The sequence below is a fragment of the Eptatretus burgeri genome, chromosome 3 (assembly GCF_056783735.1).
Source record: "Eptatretus burgeri isolate ZD-2024b chromosome 3, Ebu_testis_v1, whole genome shotgun sequence".
NCBI lineage: Eukaryota > Metazoa > Chordata > Myxini > Myxiniformes > Myxinidae > Eptatretus > Eptatretus burgeri.
In genome coordinates, this window is record NC_140963.1 from 107,465,646 (window position 1) to 107,482,309 (window position 16,664).

The window sequence follows — 16,664 nt, forward strand, 5'->3', positions numbered from 1 at the left end:
AGAACTACCTTAGAAGAAAAGAACAAGACGGGTGGCTTCAAATCACGGAATGGCCAGCACAGTCTCCAGACTTAAACCTCATCGAGCTGGTTTGGGATGAACTGGACAGAAGGGTGAAAGCAAAGTAACCTACAAATGCAACACATTTGTGGGAATTTCTGCAACAGTGTTGGGAAGAACTTTCCGAACAATATTTGATTTTGATTGGAGAAAGAATGCTTCGAGTATGTTCGGATGTTATATCTGCAAAAGCTGACTACTTTGATGAGTCAAAAATCTAGGTTAAATTTTGATCAACAAAACGATTCCATGATTTCTGTTTTATCTGCAATTGTATATTTGATCTATGCTTTAATTTCAGAGTGCACTGAAGCATTAAATAGCTTAAATTTCAGTAAAAACTGGAAAAAATGGGGGTGTTCTAAAACTTTTGATCAGTTGTGTGTGTATGTATGTATGTATGTATGTATGTATGTATGTATGTATATATATATATATGTGTATATATATATATATATATATATATATATATATATATATATATATATATATATATATATATTGTTGCGGTTCTGGGAACCGCATCCCTCCAAAGCAATGGCATCTATCATACAGTGCTTCCCAGACAGTTATTTCATTAATATACGCTACATTGACCCATTGGACAAGAGGGGAGGGACTAATGGGACAGCGTGTTGTGTAAATGTCATAGTTAGATCTGATTAAATCTCTGAACTCATTCCTATTCTTTTATTTTCTCTTTTCCTGAGGTAAATACAAGCAAGGGGTCCTCGTGAAGCCGGCAGGCACTCCGCTCGGACACCCATTTGTAAAAAAAAACGCAGCCACGTGCCCTTCGCTGTGAGAAGGGGTCCTCACGAGGCTGGCAGGCACTCTGCTCGGACACCCATCTGTAAAAACCACAGCCACGCCCTTCACGTAAGAATGCGTCCTCACAGAAGACCAGTCATGGAAAAACAACACCCCAAATGCTAACAACTTACAATACACATGCGGCGCACTCTTTTCAACCCATTTCTCTGTCTAGTAATTATATCTGTCCTCTTTTCAATCCAAATCTCCATTTAATAATCCTCTCTATCCTCTTCTTCAATCTGAATCTCCATCTAATAATTATATCCAAACCGTTCCCTCGGATCCTGACAGATCGGGGCTGGTGCTGCGCACACCACTGCTTTTAATGGATGACCGCATGCTCGATGGTGGCGAACCAGCGCATAGCCCTGGGGTAATTTATTATCGCACACGGAGCGGGGTGCATGTGGCACACATCTTGTTCGGGTCTGCGCATGTCTTACCATAGCATCTTACCGTCGGTCTTCGCTGACAACCGCGGCCGCAGATGTCTCCCGCGGACGGCAAACGTCCACTCGCCTCTCCGCCTGGCGAGGCTGCAGCCAAGCAGAGGCGCACTGTACGGCTCGGGCCGCATGGCTTACATACAGGCAGCGCAATGACCGGCGCTGAGCGGTGGTCGCCGTGGACAGCCCAGGAATTCGGTGCAGGGAGATTCGTGTCACGGTGCTCGGAGCAAGACGATTCCGCAGCTTGGAACCATCTGGCCGGAAGTACAGTGAGGCCGCTTCCGGTCATCGCGGCCGGCCCCTGTGCTGGCCGGGGCCAGCACAGAGCGCCAAATTAGGGTGACGACACATTGTTTCGGGTCGTCACCCCCGCCGCACCACGGGGTCCATAAAAGGACGGGTCACAGGGCTGTCCGTCATCATCGTCTTTTCCTGCTCAGCGTTCTTCATCTGCTGGCCCCGCCTTCCTTCATCACAGACTCGTCTCCTGGCCCCGCATTCTTCACAGCCTTGCCGCTGACTCCACCCACCCACCTGATCCTGTCTGCCAATTCACCCACTGGCTTCTGACTCCGCCTAATGTCCTTCTTTCACGCCTGTCGGCCGCGCCCATTCTCTGGATCGACGCTTCGCTGATCGAAGTGCCACGAAGCGGGAGACGACGCGCCAGCTGTCAGGGAGGTATCGCCAAGTGGAGCATCCTGCCAAAATGTATTGGTGGCGTTGTCAGTCAATCGTGCAAGGTATTGAGAGACTGTTTGCCTCATATCTTCTCATTTTTCTCTTCATTAACTCCACTTCATCGGTGTGTGTGTGTGTGTGTGTGTGTGTGTGTGTGTGTGTGTGTGTGTGTGTGTGTGTGTGTGTGTGTGTGTGTGTGTGTGTGTGTGTGTGTGTGTGTGTGTGTGTGTGTGTGTGTGTGTGTGTGTGTGTGTGTGTCCTGGCACCTTTCCTCGTTTAAGTTAAGAGTGTACAATAATTATATTGGGATAACTCTGCTTTGTGTCTGCTTTTGTAAGTTGCTTGTATTATTGTCGCACCTCTCACATTTCTTGCCTGTTTACATGCAACAAAAAAAAAACTATTCACTGTGCCACATACCTTTCCTCGCCTGCCTGTTAATAAATCCTTTGGAGAAATGTTCCCAGCTCATTTTTGTCTTTTCTTTCATTTATCCATCATTGATATACGAGGTGTGTTCAAAAAGTATCCAACCTTAATTTTTCGTGCGGAAACAAATGAAGCAAGGGAGGTGTGGTTTGGTGCACGTATGTAGGCGATCCTAATCCGTATGAGTGAATATTTTCCTGCCTGCAGAAGCTGTCAGTCGCCGACAGACTGCCGATGAGTGAGGAAGTGTAAGTGAGCGTCGTCGGATTTTCATTTTTGACAAAATGACGGATCACTGTGGTCTCATCGCCAGTCATCACTGTGTTGAAGAAGTTGGGATCGCTGTTCACAGTCTCCAGCATGTCCTGTGCGATCTCCAAACGGAGTTGCTTCTGCTCAATCGTTAGCAGGTTTGGCACTAACTTCGCTGCGATTCTCGTTAAGCCCAAATCCTCAGTCACAATGGAATGAACGGATCCAATGCCGACGCCAGCCTCGTCTGCAAGTTCGCTGATCGTGATTCGACGATCCTGCATCAGCAGGGTCCTCACTTGGTCAATGACGATCTCATTTCGGGATGCCGAGGACCTACCAGAACGTGCTTCACTTTCCACTGATGTGCGACCATCTTTGAAGCGGTTGTACCACTCTTTTATCTGTGTGGTGCCCATTGCTTCGTTCCCGAAGGCCTGTTGAATCTTGCGGATCGTCTCCACTTGGGAATCGCCAAGCTTTACACAAAATTTGATGCAGTAGCGTTGTTCAAGTTTTTCCGTCATTTTGTCAAAAACTAAAATCCGACGGCGCTCACTTACACTTCCTCACTCATCAGCGGTCTGTCGGCGACTGACAGCTTCTGCAGGCGGGAAAATATTCACGCATACGGATTAGGATCGCCTACATACTGCACCAAACCACATCTCTCTAGCTTCATTTGTTTACGCACAAAAAATTAAGGTTGGATACTTTTTGAACACACCTCGTATATACACATACATACACACACACACAACTACATTACACACATATATATTCCAATAAATAAGATTCATCGGATGTCTGTCTGTCTTCGCGTTTTTTGCAACGACCGCTGAACCGACAACCACAAAATTTGGCACACAAACCAAGTCCGATCCTGGGATTGTCCTTTGGGAATTTTCATCCACCACCTGATCCTTTAAAGATCATTTTTCTACCTTTTTCATTTATATGCAATCTCATTGGTTAACAGATATCACGTGACATACAACACAGCCAAAGGCCAGCACACCTAATTACTCGAGCTGTGTCTTCCAGCCATTGGCTCACTGTACAGCTGGCCTGACTCCATGCACAATTGGAACCAAACCAAATATAATACAAGATTCATCAGATGTCTGTCTGTCTGTCTGTATGCTTGTTTGTAATTTTTGCAAAGACCGCTGGGCCGACAACCACCAAATTTGGCACACAGACCAAGTCAAACCCGGAGATTGTCCTTGATGTATTTTCATCCACAACCTCAGCCTTTTAAGACCCTGAAAAACCATAAGACCTTTTTGCATGCTTGAGAGATTAGAATACATGCTTGCGAGAAGACTTTTTACATACTTAAGAGAAGATTTTTTACATGCTTGGGGGAGCTAAGACCCCTTAAGACTCTGAAGACCCCCTCAGAGCTGTAAGACCTTCAAGACCCTAAAGACCTTCAGACTTCAAAGACTCTTAAGAACTGTAAGACCCAAAAGACCCTTAAGGCATTAATGACCCTCAAAGATATTTAAGACCCCAAGACCCGTGAGACCCCTTTACCCACTGGTGTTCCCTTAAGACCCCTTTACCACCTGGTGTTCTAGCTCTCCTGCCCCCTACAGTTCCCCCCACCCCGTCAGTTCTCCTGCCCCGGATCTGCCTGCCCCCATTCTCAGCCCTGCTTTCTCTCCTGCTTCTCACACTTTTCAGTACCCCCCCCTCACTCCCCACCAGGGCAAAGCCAGGAGGGGAAACCCTGCAAATATATCATATACAGTATACCCCATGGTTACATTTTAGGAGAAAGAAAAGGCATAACATGAAGTCAAACAAACACCGTTTTGATTTTGAATTCACCATTCATGAAATAGATTGCTCATAAATTAAAAAAGAAAAGGTCAAGTAGAGTCTGATGTCACTGTATAACATTTGGTTTGAAATTGAATGGTGAGATGAGGAATTTGTGTTTAAAATTTCGAAATTGAATGAGGCAAACGTGATTTGAGACTGGCAAAATATAATTTACTTCTACCCGAAAATGAAAATGAATGCTTCAAGTTCGAAAATGAAATGGTAATTTGTCCAGCAGGTGTGAACGTGCATGAATTTGAATGCTCATCGATGAAATCGACTGAAATAATGACGAATCGGGCCGGGAAAACCTATCGAAGCAAAGAGCTGCACAGGAAATCAAGGTAGTGAAGAGATTAACGAGAATGGAGAGATTTTACACATCTTTGTACTGAAAACAAGCTAGTAACTAGAGGGGGAGCACTCGGTAGAGTGCAAAACCTCCGCCGCCAATCCTGCTGGGTCACTCAAGTGAACCTGATATCCTATTCATTCAATTTGACGTTAACAGTGCTCACAGAGTTATAGTTTGCAACTTTCCCTTTTACTTTTACATACTCAATTCATTCGTCATAACTAGATTCCTTGAGACAGAAATTGATTTTACATGGGTATATCCACCTGAAGTTCCAAAATCAGTCGCAATTATAATTTAGGCATGTTTTTTGTTGGAAATCACTTATAACATGTATAAATGCAAAAAAAAAAAAAAAAAATAAAAAAAAAAAATCGAAATTTTGTTGAAAAAAAAGTTGCAAATTTTTTTTTTCTCTAAATTTTTTTTTTGGGGGGGGGGTTGTAAATCACTGAAAACATGTAGAAATGCAAAAACAAAAATTCAAATATATTTTCAAAATGTCCGCCATAGCGGCCATATTGGATTTTGGACAAAGTCCAAAATCTAATGGCATGATCCTTGGACCATACCTAATCCCCCCACCAAGTTTCGTCGAAATCCGTCGAGGAGTTTTTCTGTAATACTGTTTGTTCACAAACAAACAAACAGACAGACAGGGGTGAAAACAGTAACCTCCGATCTTCAATGGCGGAGGTTAATAACGGTAACTTTGTTTCAACTCAGACATAGACCTCACCAGATGAAGTTACAAAAATCCAGATAGATCACTTTTTTCTTTTTTTTAATGGAGCTCACCCTTCACAAGGCCAAAGGTCATTCTCGGTAGGGGCTACACAAGAAGATTTTGAGAGAGCAGAAGAAATTTGTTTACATTCCTCTTGAATTGTGGAAAGTTATAGCATGGGAAGGGCTCAACATTAACGGTTCTCTGACTGTCCCGGACAGGAAAGTTTGTCTGTCGGACAAGTGAAAAACTTTCCAAAAACCTGTCTGAAGAACAGGTAAATTTTAGCACCAGGACGTTTCAGAAAATTGACATATCTTAACCTCAAACATAGTTCTTTTTGTGTAAAGCCACAGTGATTAGCAGTGACTTAGAGGATACTTTAAGACCCAACCACCGCTGCACACAGACAACAACTTCAAAGAAACATAATGGTATCGCCAAACAAAAAGACAGAGGGCAAGCTCAGAGGATTTCAGCAGAGATCTTTGAGAGTCATTTTAAAGGTTTTTTCTGACCAATCTCAAATTAAGAAGCATGAAGAAGGGCAGGACAGAAAATATATCAATGAAGAAATGAGAACACCACTTGGTAGAGCACATACCTCCGCCAGGCTGAACAGTTAAAGTTTTTTTTTTTAAGTTTAGCTGAACAGTTTAAGAACACACCAAAATCTAATTGGCTCGTTTTTGTCAACTAACCAAACTCAGCCACCAAATTCTGTCGTAATCCATCCACAACTTTTTGAAATATCATGTTATATAATCGCTTTTGGCCTAATCAATGGTGAAGAATCACAACATAATTTTTTTTAAAAAGTCTTACATCCGGATCCTCACCAAAATCCAATCAATTCTTCCGTGTCACACATCCAACCTGTCCAGCAAGTTTCGTCTGAATCCGTCCATAATGTTTTGAGACATTGTGCTATTTATTGATTTTGGCCTTATCACTCAATCATGAAGAATCACTTGAAAAATTATCGGATCTGGATCTTCACCAAAATCTAATCAATGTGTCCTTGTCACACACTCAACCTGTCCACCAAATTTCATTTGAATCCATTCATAACTTTTTGAGGAATCCTACTCACAGACAAACAGACAGTGATGAAAACATAACCTCTGCCCACTTTCGGTGGCGGTGGTAATTATAGAGAGAAGATGGAGGTGGCTTGGACATGAAATGAGAAAAGATGAAGATAATTTGATAAAAGAAGGTACAGGTAGTGGACAAAAAAGGGAAACAACTGGGTAAATGAGGGACACGAAGAAACAGCTTCCACACGGGTGTGGCCCATGTGTTAATTAAGCAAATAATATCCCAGCATGCTTAGGATCATGTATAAAAATGCTGCACAGGCCTGGTTGCCTATAATTATGGCTAGCATGGTTGCAAGAGGACACCCAACAATGCCCCCACCAAAGAGCATGTATGGTCACCGAATGGTTTTATCAGCACGACACTGATGTTATCCATATATCATGGCCTTATCAGTCACCAGATGTGAATGCAAACGACCATTTATGGAATATTCTAGAACGATGCCTAAGACAGCGTTTTCCATCTCCATCAAACAGGTGTGAGTTGATCGACTTTCTTGTGGAAGAATGGTTCCACATCACTCCTGCAGAATTCCAGACGCTGGTGGACTCTATGCCACAGCACATGCAGGCCGTACTGGCCACGTGTGGTGGCTCAACACCCCATTAAGTGACTTTGAATTGGTGTTTCCATTTTTTTGTCCACAACCTGTATGTTCTGAACACCAAGAAGAAAAAGAAAGAGAGAAAGGCCAGGAGAAACTTGGAGGAAGACTGTCCAAACACGACGGAAAGCTTTCAATGGCAGTCCAGGAGCAAGGACCTGAAAAAATTGAAATCGTTCAACACTCCCTAGAGAAAAGGTTTGACTTGACAGAGTGGTAGAATAGACCCTATAGAACACCTCCAGGTAGTATGTGGTTTCAAATTGTGGTATCATTAAAATTCTACAGGCCATTATACATACCAAGGGTACTTACCAGGAGGGTCACTGTGGGCTAGCAAAATTTAGGAGAGGGGTAACGTAAACGTGAATATCTTTGTCGAGACTCAACCAATTTTCAATATTGAGGTATCATTGGCTTCGTATTATAATTCTCTTTCATAATATGTACAGAAATGTCGATATTCATTCAACTGTACAACCACAAGAGGTAAAAATCACAAACAAATCAAATATTATGAGCTTTTTTAAATATCTTAGACATCTTTTTGAGCATACTAAGTTGTCAAGTCAAACTTTTCTGTAGTGGTTATTGAACAAGTGAATTTTTCACAGGTTCATACTGCTGGACTAAAAAATGCTGTGTTAGTCTATTTTACAAAAATTAATTACAAAAATAAAGTTTTAAAATATGTTAATAATGATGGTAAAAGAGGATGTGGGTTAACATTGTTGCTTTTCTGTGTCATTCCAGATTGAACATCTGAAAGAATCCTACTCGCCAACTGAAGCAATGGCCAGTTCAGAGAGTCAGGCAGTAGTGCAACTTTTACCTGTAAAGAGACAGAAGTTGACTAACTTTCACAAGTGCATAATTTGTCAGATGGACTCAAATGAGACACTGAGGAAAGCCCGAGATACCTCCATGCAGACACTTGTTGCAGCACTGGAACTCCGACGAGATGAAGTATACGAACGTTTAAAATCAGATTTTGACAGTTTGGCAACCGTGGATGTTAAATGGCACTCAAATTGCTCCGAAAAATGGACAAGCAAAGAAAACCTGCGTTACATGCAGAGGATAAAATCTGCATTCTCACCGACACCAGCAGAAGAATCTAAGATTGGCACACAATCTGAAACAAGTTTGACGGAGACCTCCAGGGTATCCAGGTCCCAGTCAACGTCCACTGACTGGACTATGTGACTCTTCTGCAAGAAGAAAACATACAGAAGGGTAAAGGAGATGACCATGGTCAGAACTTTCCAAGCCTGTGAAACTATTGTGCAAGCAGCGACCGCAAAGGGCGATGAGGACATGTTACGGACTACTGGTGCTGTCAGTAACGATCTAGTGGCAGCAGAAGCTAGATTCCACAGAGCTTGCCATGCCTCATACATCAGCAAAGCTAATCTGCAGTATGCTGGCTTCCATGAAGGGAGACAAGAAACTTGTTATGATACGGCATTCAAGCAAATGGCTGAAGATATCTCTTCTGACCTGAATGGTGGGAAGGCCTTTGATATGACAATTCTTCTGGACAGATACAATCATTTTCTGCGCGGACAGGGAGTGGCAGTCGACAGCTACACTACCCACAGACTCCAACTTCGACTAAAGAAACACTTTGGAGATGACATTGTCTTCCATAAGCCATATGATCTTAGTAAGTCCGAGCTTTTGTACTCAAGCTCCATATCCCTTCAAGATGTCATCAACTCTGCCTATCAGTGCAACACCGCAACAGCCACGGGTGTACCAAGAAAACAGCCCACAGCAGCGATGGATGATCGCAACAGGGTGAGTCTGCTGTACCGCACTGCAAAACTCATCAAGTCGGAGATCAATGAATGCCAAGGCATATCAGTCCGACTACCTAATATCATGGATCAAACCCTGACAAGATCCAAATCTGTGATACCAGACAGTCTTTACTGGCTACTACGCCGAGTTATTGCCAAACCAGAAAAGGAAGATGAAGATGAGTTTTCAGCACCAGAATGTAGCAACTCATCAGATGAAAGACATGTTTTGATGCTTGCTCAGGAAGTTGTACACTGTGCGACTCATGCTAGAACTAACATGCCCAAGCATGTGGCCCTGGGAATTGCAGTTCGCCATATGACGAGGTCAAAACAGCTCATTACAATGCTGAGCAGAATGGGCCACTGTGACTCCGACGATGATGTTGAGGTAACCGACACAAGCCTTGCACAGGAGATCCTAGCCAAGAGCGACATCTTTGGTACGGTATTGCCATCAAACATCTCCCCAGGCGTCTTTGTCCATGTGACAATAATGACATGACTGAAAAGACTCTTGATGGAAAGAGGACAATTCATGCCATTAAAGTAGTCCTCTATCACCGAGGGCACTTTGGTCCAGTCCCTGAGCCGAGGGTCGATTCAGACCAGACAAAAAGGAAATGGACACTTGAATCCATTGGGATGTGCCAATCCATCAGAGAGTACAGTGCATACGGAAAGCAGCCTGCTGTTTCCAGTTTCTCCGGGAAGATACAAGCTGAGTGGTTCAAATGCTCTGAAAGCTTGCATTCGGCAGCCTGTAAGATGGACCTTGCTTGGGCATTGATAAGGATGACACCAATGAAGCTGTTTGAGGTGGAGCTCTTCGCCACAGAAAAACAAAAAGTACCCAGCTGGAGTGGCTTCAATGCTGTGGTACACTCCTGTGTTCCCGTTCGCACAAACATCGGCTACTGCCCTATGATCGATGGTTCCCCTACAGAGTTCAGCACCGTCTACACAGTTATGAAGAATGTGCAGTCCATGATGGCAAGCCTTGGCCAGAATGACACCATTATTACATTTGACCTTGCTATATATGTGAAGGCCAAAGAGATTCAGTGGCGCCTCCAAGAAGAGTTTGAAGACATGGTGATACGCATAGGAGGCTTCCACATTGCAACGAATTATCTGGCTGTGCTGGGTAAAAAGTACCAGATGTCAGGCATCGAGGATCTTTGATAGACTCTGGCATGTATGGCAGTTCGACAACCCCGACCCTCCTGAAAGGGAAGTCTTACAATCGTGGAGTGAGAGCCCACATGATAGTCATGGAATCCATGTTTCGTCTGCAGTGGCGTGCCTTCGTGAAGTGGCACTCTCGGCAGGAGGGCAGTGATGTAGATGAAGATGCTGTGATGGAGCAAGTAACAGCATGCCAACTAGCTCTGGAAGAAGAAAAAAATGTCCAGAACACCATGTTGAGGATGTGTGATGCCATCACGACATTAGAAACAGAGTTCACAAGGTTCCAAACTGAGGCACGGGGAAAGTCGCAGCTGTTTGCCTAATGGAGTGATTATGTATCCATGGTACAGCTGCTCCTCCAGTTCATCATTTCTGTAAATACTCTGATAGAGAATGATTAAAGGAAGCCAATGATAACTCAATATTGAAAATTGGTTGAGTCTTGACAAAGATATTCGCGTTTACGTTACCCCTCCCCCTAAATTTTGCTAGCCCACAGTGACCCTCTTGGTAAGTACCCTTGGTATGTATAATGGCCAGTAGAATTGTAATGATACCACAATTTGAAAGCACATACTACCTGGAGGTGTTCTATAGGGTCTATTCTACCACCCTATCAAGTCAAACCTTTTCTGTAGGGGGTGTTGAACGAATTTCCTTATTTGGCCTCATATGAGAAATGGCTGCTGGACTATGGGATGAAAGTGAAAGAAATGGAACAGTTGGTAATGGATGAGAAATGGAGAGATTTTGTTGCGGCCCTTTATGTCGAAAGAGTCGGTCAAGATTCAGAAAGGTGGATCCCCCAAAACCTGGCATCATGTTGTGAGCTTCTCCAACTGTTCAACACAGATCCAGCAGATTGCTTTACTGCTCATCCTATAACTGGTGACAAAACATAACTTCATGGCTGGAATCCTGAAACCAAATTGGAACTCATGCAATGGAAGCACAAGGGATCACTGCCAACCAATAAATTTCACACCCAACACTTAGCCATCAAGATCTTAGCTTTGATCATCTGGAATCCTGCAGATGGATAAAATGTCTCGCAAAACTACAATCACAATGGAATATTATGCCATCCTCATGTACAAATTGTGGCAGGTCAACAAGGGAAAATGCCAAGGGATATTGGTCAAAGATATACATGTTCCTTCACAACAATTAAACTCTGTAGAAGGCCCTGGTTGCACAGAGTGCCATCTGTGACTGTGGCCTCAAAAATCTGGCTAACCTATTTAGCTTGGACCAGGCCTCCAGCAACCATGATCCGTTTCCATATTTGAAGTCCCTCCTGTTTTGCCGCCAAAGTAACCAAGACATGGCTGAAGGGCAACATGACCATTTCAATTTTTTTACTGGCTGAAGAAGTCTGAAGTCAAACAGAGAATCCCAGCCAAGTAATTTACATACGCAGATTTGGATAATGTATCACCCCTCAATCATTTCCCTCTTATTATACACTCTCATTTTCATGTCATGCTCTCATCAACATCTATCTGCCAATAACCAATGATATGTATGTATTAAATTAGCAAGTTGTGCCAAAATGTCTTGAGCTGGCTTGAAGAGTACACAGAACAAACATTGTGGCTGAATCATAATGATCTCAGTACAACTTGAGAGGGGCACTGAAAATGCTACTTCTGAAAAGGCAATGCCTACCCAAGTCCCCCGAACCGAAGAAGGAAAATAAATAAACAAACATGCCAGGAGCGGGGCTCACGCAGTGAAATTGCGATGTTAAAAGCCTTAATCGTCCTTCAATGCTCCAAAATAAATGATTTTACTGTCACTTTCTCAGTGAGGCACAGAAAGAAGCATGGGCCAGGATCTACATAAACGTCGCAAATAATGAGAAGAAAAAATCATAATGGAAGAAAATACCCCACAGTTGTATCATGAAATGGGGGGGAAAAAATGGTGTCATGCATATGTAGTCTTGGCCTATTGCATTGTTACTGACCGTGCAAGTTGTTGTTGCAGTCTCTGTCGCTCTGCATTTGTGTAGCCGCTCCAGTCGTGTTGGAGCTCCTGGTACAGCGAAGGCTTGAGAGAGTAAGGGCCGTCTCGCTGGTTCTGAACTCCAACCTGGAGTGTATAGATGCCAGAAGAGGGGTTTTTTTTCACAATTTCTATGCTGTGTTATGATGGTCAATCATAAATGATCGAAAGGAGGCGTACCAACTAAATAAGGAAATTTAGTATATACTTTTCCAAACTCTGACACAAGAGAAGGCCATTTGACACATCATTCCTGTGCCCCCATCACACCTACATACTGTTGGTAATACTAATTAGACAAATAAAATTTTGGAAGCTTGAATGCCTTTTTATCGGAAAAAAATATATATATATACATATATATATATATATATATATATATATATATATATATATATATATATATATATATATATATATATATATATACATACATCTACCTAACGTAGCTGCAGAAGACAAAATTTTATCCACCACCCCTCCACTCGCCCCCCCCCCCCCCCCAGACTATGAATGGATCCACACCAGCAAAACTCAGGACAGATGTTAATCCAATTAAATGTTGCTTCTAAACAGTGATACACATTATTCCCATAGGAGTGTGGGTTAGTTTTCCTTTTGCCATTGGAATACGAGTCAATGAAAGGGAAAAACGTTTTGACTACCCCTATGTACTTCCATTGTTCATACTCGTATCTCCATTTCGGTACAACCCACTTGTGTCATTCAGAGATGAGTATCCCGTTTTAAATATAATTATAATCTGAGTGTCATTATTCCTGACACCTTTCATTAATGTTTTGAGAACAAAGAAAATTGGAGCCAGCCAAAATAAGGCCATGATGACAGCCCTCCCTACAAACGCGACAATGAATCAATGCAAAGTAGTCCTGGAATTCAAACAAAGCAAATGTGTCGATGGTACAATGGTAACTCAAATGTGAGAATTTGCACTTGTAAGCTTGACAAAAACTAAACTCAAGAGCCGAGCACTTCACCTGTTCAAGGGTGGCGGTGAGCTGTCGGCGGTCGGGTGGTCCCACACCATCCTTTTCGAGCCGTACCAGCAGCTCTGGTACCTTATAGGGCTGCAATGCAAGGGCATGAATCACGTGCTCTCTATATAGACGACTTGACGGAACTGTCGCTCCAGGATTTACACTTGTTGTGCCTCCACCTCCAACAGGACGTGTACGTTTTATCATGCTGGCAGGATTGACCGGTGCCGTACGTTTGCGTCTGGGATCAAGTTCCAAACTGCTTGTGGGTAACTTCCGTCGACAAACCATCCTCTTCCCTGCAGGTGGCAGCAGTGTCAGGAAAGGAAATGAAAGAAAAATATTATTTTATTATACGTGGTTAAAAGTGACTTTAAAAGGGCCACGAGCCTGAACAGGAGCAATATATGTTTTGTGTGCATACCGACATATGGTCCCCCTTGTTTGATGACAATGGCTCCACGACTGCGCGTTTCTTCTTCTGCCTTCGTCATGCGCTCCCGCGTCGTTTGGTACGAATCATCTGTTGCGTGCACCGTTACCTTCTCCAAAATGCTACCCAAGCAGTCCAGCTGCCCCTTGCCCTCACTGCAAAGGAAACACACAAGACAAAAAGAACGATCTGCAACTAAAACCACACCAATGTTGTGTTGGGTATGGATTGACTTTACCTTGTAGTTTTCAATACGTAAATCGAAACTCATGGAAAAGCAGCAAAAATCGCTTTGCTGGAATTACAAGTTAAAAGCTTCCAAGAGCTTGTGCCTGATGGACACTCCATGAGCTAACAACTGAACTCGGCATTTCACAAGAGACACCGACTCGTTTTGAAGGACAACAACATTTCATGGGCGAACACTGACCAGAAATTAAATATGCTGAAACTATTACGAGGCAGGGTTAAAGAACAACGCTCAATGTACAGCCAAAGGGATTTGACACCACGTATGAATTGCATCGTCTTGTAATATGAAGAACAGGTGTTTGCTTGGGGGCGTACCTGCTGGAGTATTGCCGCACACAGTCCAGGCTTCCTTGTGGCCCATCACGCCCAACGCTGCTCACGTCAAATGAGAATGTATGAAACCCAGAGCGTCCATCCGTCGCTTGCTCCGGAATCTTAATGTACTGTTAACGAATGGAAGAGGGTGTATAAAGAATGGTCAAGGAGAAGAGAAGATGGATGTTCAAAAAGTAGTGAAGGTTTCTCAATCATCGATACGGCGATAAAGGCAAATTGAATACTTCACAAAAAGTCTCGCAATTAATTACATTCATTTATGAGGTAAAACTATCATATGTCTTATTAAAAAAAAAAAAATCCATCAAACAGCCTTCAAGTACTAAACATACTGTAGGTACCAAGCTAACAAGCTCTGAACATCCTCCGAACGAGCTTATAAGATTGACGTACTCTCGGCCAATCAGCGAGCATCTCCTTACATGTTTTGTTGTTTTGAGTGTTATTCTTTTTTTTAATGGTAAATTTGGTTTTATTTAATATCATTATGTTATATTATATGATGAACAAACTTGTTTTGTTTTTTCCTTATAAAATTGGGCTCCAACATCTGCACATAGTGACATCCGATGCCAAATTAAGTCGTCGTATGGCATTCATACTTCAAGTATACACTCCGATGTTCTAAAATCTTCCAGCACTGCTCATTTGTCTGCTCTCTTCAACCTTTCCTGCATTTTAGATTGCCTTTGGTTGCAAAAAATCTTACACAAGAAAGGTTACAAAATCAGATCTACTTTCAATCTTAAGCAAGGTTAAAAAATCCATCATCACAGCTAACCTCAATTATTTACTCTTCTCAAACAGCCTAATCTTTGGCAATCAGTTTTGATTCCGTCCCAGTCACTCAACCGCTCAACATGCTGCTGCCTCTATCTCAATAATGGATTGAGACCCAGTTATTAAACATGAGGTCAGGGTTGTCTCTATCTGGGCATATCTAGGGCATGCAACACATTCTGGCATCCCACTATGTTTGCCAAGATTTTTGCCTGTGGCATTCAAGGCTACCTTCATTCCTGGCTTGGTAGCTTGCTCAACTTACATAGTCAGCGCATAGCTCGACACTGAATCCTACAATCTCCTCACAACACTGTGCCATGGCCTAGTCGTGTTCCCAGGTCGGCAGTCTTTTCTAACATTCATAGAACTGTGTTCCCGAGGTGGTGCAATCCCACTCTTCCCTCCAATGCTCAGGTTAGCCTCCACCTTTATCCGTGTAATCTTCTTCTTTATACCCCAATTAACCATTCCTTATCCGGGGTTAATACAATCCTCCTCTCTCATCATTAATTCACTTGCTTATATCCACCTGCTGGCCCACTGTCTTTCACTACTCAGTCTGGAAACTGGCTCAAATCAGCTGGGGATCAGGTGCATGAACTCTTTGCACTGCTAGCCTTATTCTTGTGTGTTCTTCAGCAGAATACAGTTTTCTTGTTTGGGCAGAAAGCAGCCACACAAAACACTTGGCCACTGTCCTGAAAACACTGATGCGGATAATCAGCGCGACACTGAAATCGACACCCTTGCAGTGTCTCACAGTCCTGTCCTGATATGCACAGGAAGACAAGAATTCTGAGAGAGTTTGACTGCATCAATGCCAACCCAGAGTTTCCAATCCATGAAGACCTAGAGAATCTCCCAAATATGCGACAAGTCACCCAAACCTTTCTGGGGCTCTCCAAATGTTTTGAGTGATGCGGGATTTAACAAAAGGACAAGTGGCACAATCTCTGGATGGCCAACAACATTGCTAACTCGAAGGGCATTCGGTAGAGCACATACCTCCACCAGGCAATGCCTGATCCACGAGAACATATCGGGCCCATTACATTTTGATATATCTATCATGCTATATGTCGTTTTTGGTCCAATCTCTCAACTGTGAAGAATCACTTAAAAAATTAAATAAATCACAGATGCAGATTTGGATTCGGATCTTCACCAACATCGAATCATTTCGTCCTTGTCACACACCCAACGTGTCCACAAAATTTCACCCAAATCCGTCCACAAATTTTTGAGATATCCTGAACACAAACAAACAAATGAAATTGCTCGTTGAGCAAGGAATTGCCAGAATAACTTTGTGAAATCTCCATGATCTCTGAAAAAAACAAAAACCTGGAAATCAATTTGGTTCTTATAAGTCGATAGTGCTCCTGTTTAATGAGTTATAGCACTTAGTTTGGTCATGATCATAACTTGGAAGTTAATCGGACTTGAAATGGCGTTTTTATCGCAATTTGAAAGTTTTGACCTGACCCCCCTGACATTCGACTCCCGACCGCTAAGAAGCGTGTTGGTGTGACACCCCAATGAGACATATGGAGAG

The 16,664-nt window shown here is 43.0% G+C and overlaps 2 protein-coding genes across 4 annotated transcripts in view; one reads left to right on the forward strand and one right to left on the reverse strand.

The window, feature by feature from the left end:
- LOC147030652 (peroxisomal membrane protein 11B-like) overlaps positions 1-12,006 on the forward strand; it is a 61,560-nt gene extending 49,554 nt beyond the window's left edge. Inside the window, exon 2 of the mRNA XM_085874884.1 lies at positions 8,061-12,006. Coding sequence (XP_085731010.1) covers positions 8,553-9,614 — 1,062 coding nt within the window. The 5' untranslated portion in view covers positions 8,061-8,552 and the 3' untranslated portion in view covers positions 9,615-12,006. The remainder of the gene's footprint in view (positions 1-8,060) is intronic.
- LOC147030654 (RNA polymerase II elongation factor ELL-like) overlaps positions 1-16,664 on the reverse strand; it is a 154,625-nt gene that overhangs the window by 34,179 nt on the left and 103,782 nt on the right. For all 3 annotated transcript variants that reach the window (XM_085874882.1, XM_085874880.1, XM_085874881.1), the window contains exons 3-6: positions 14,306-14,433; positions 13,730-13,893; positions 13,306-13,604; positions 12,270-12,394 (exon numbers count right to left, since the gene is read on the reverse strand). In XM_085874882.1, coding sequence (XP_085731008.1) covers positions 12,270-12,394; positions 13,306-13,604; positions 13,730-13,893; positions 14,306-14,433 — 716 coding nt within the window. The remainder of the gene's footprint in view (positions 1-12,269; positions 12,395-13,305; positions 13,605-13,729; positions 13,894-14,305; positions 14,434-16,664) is intronic.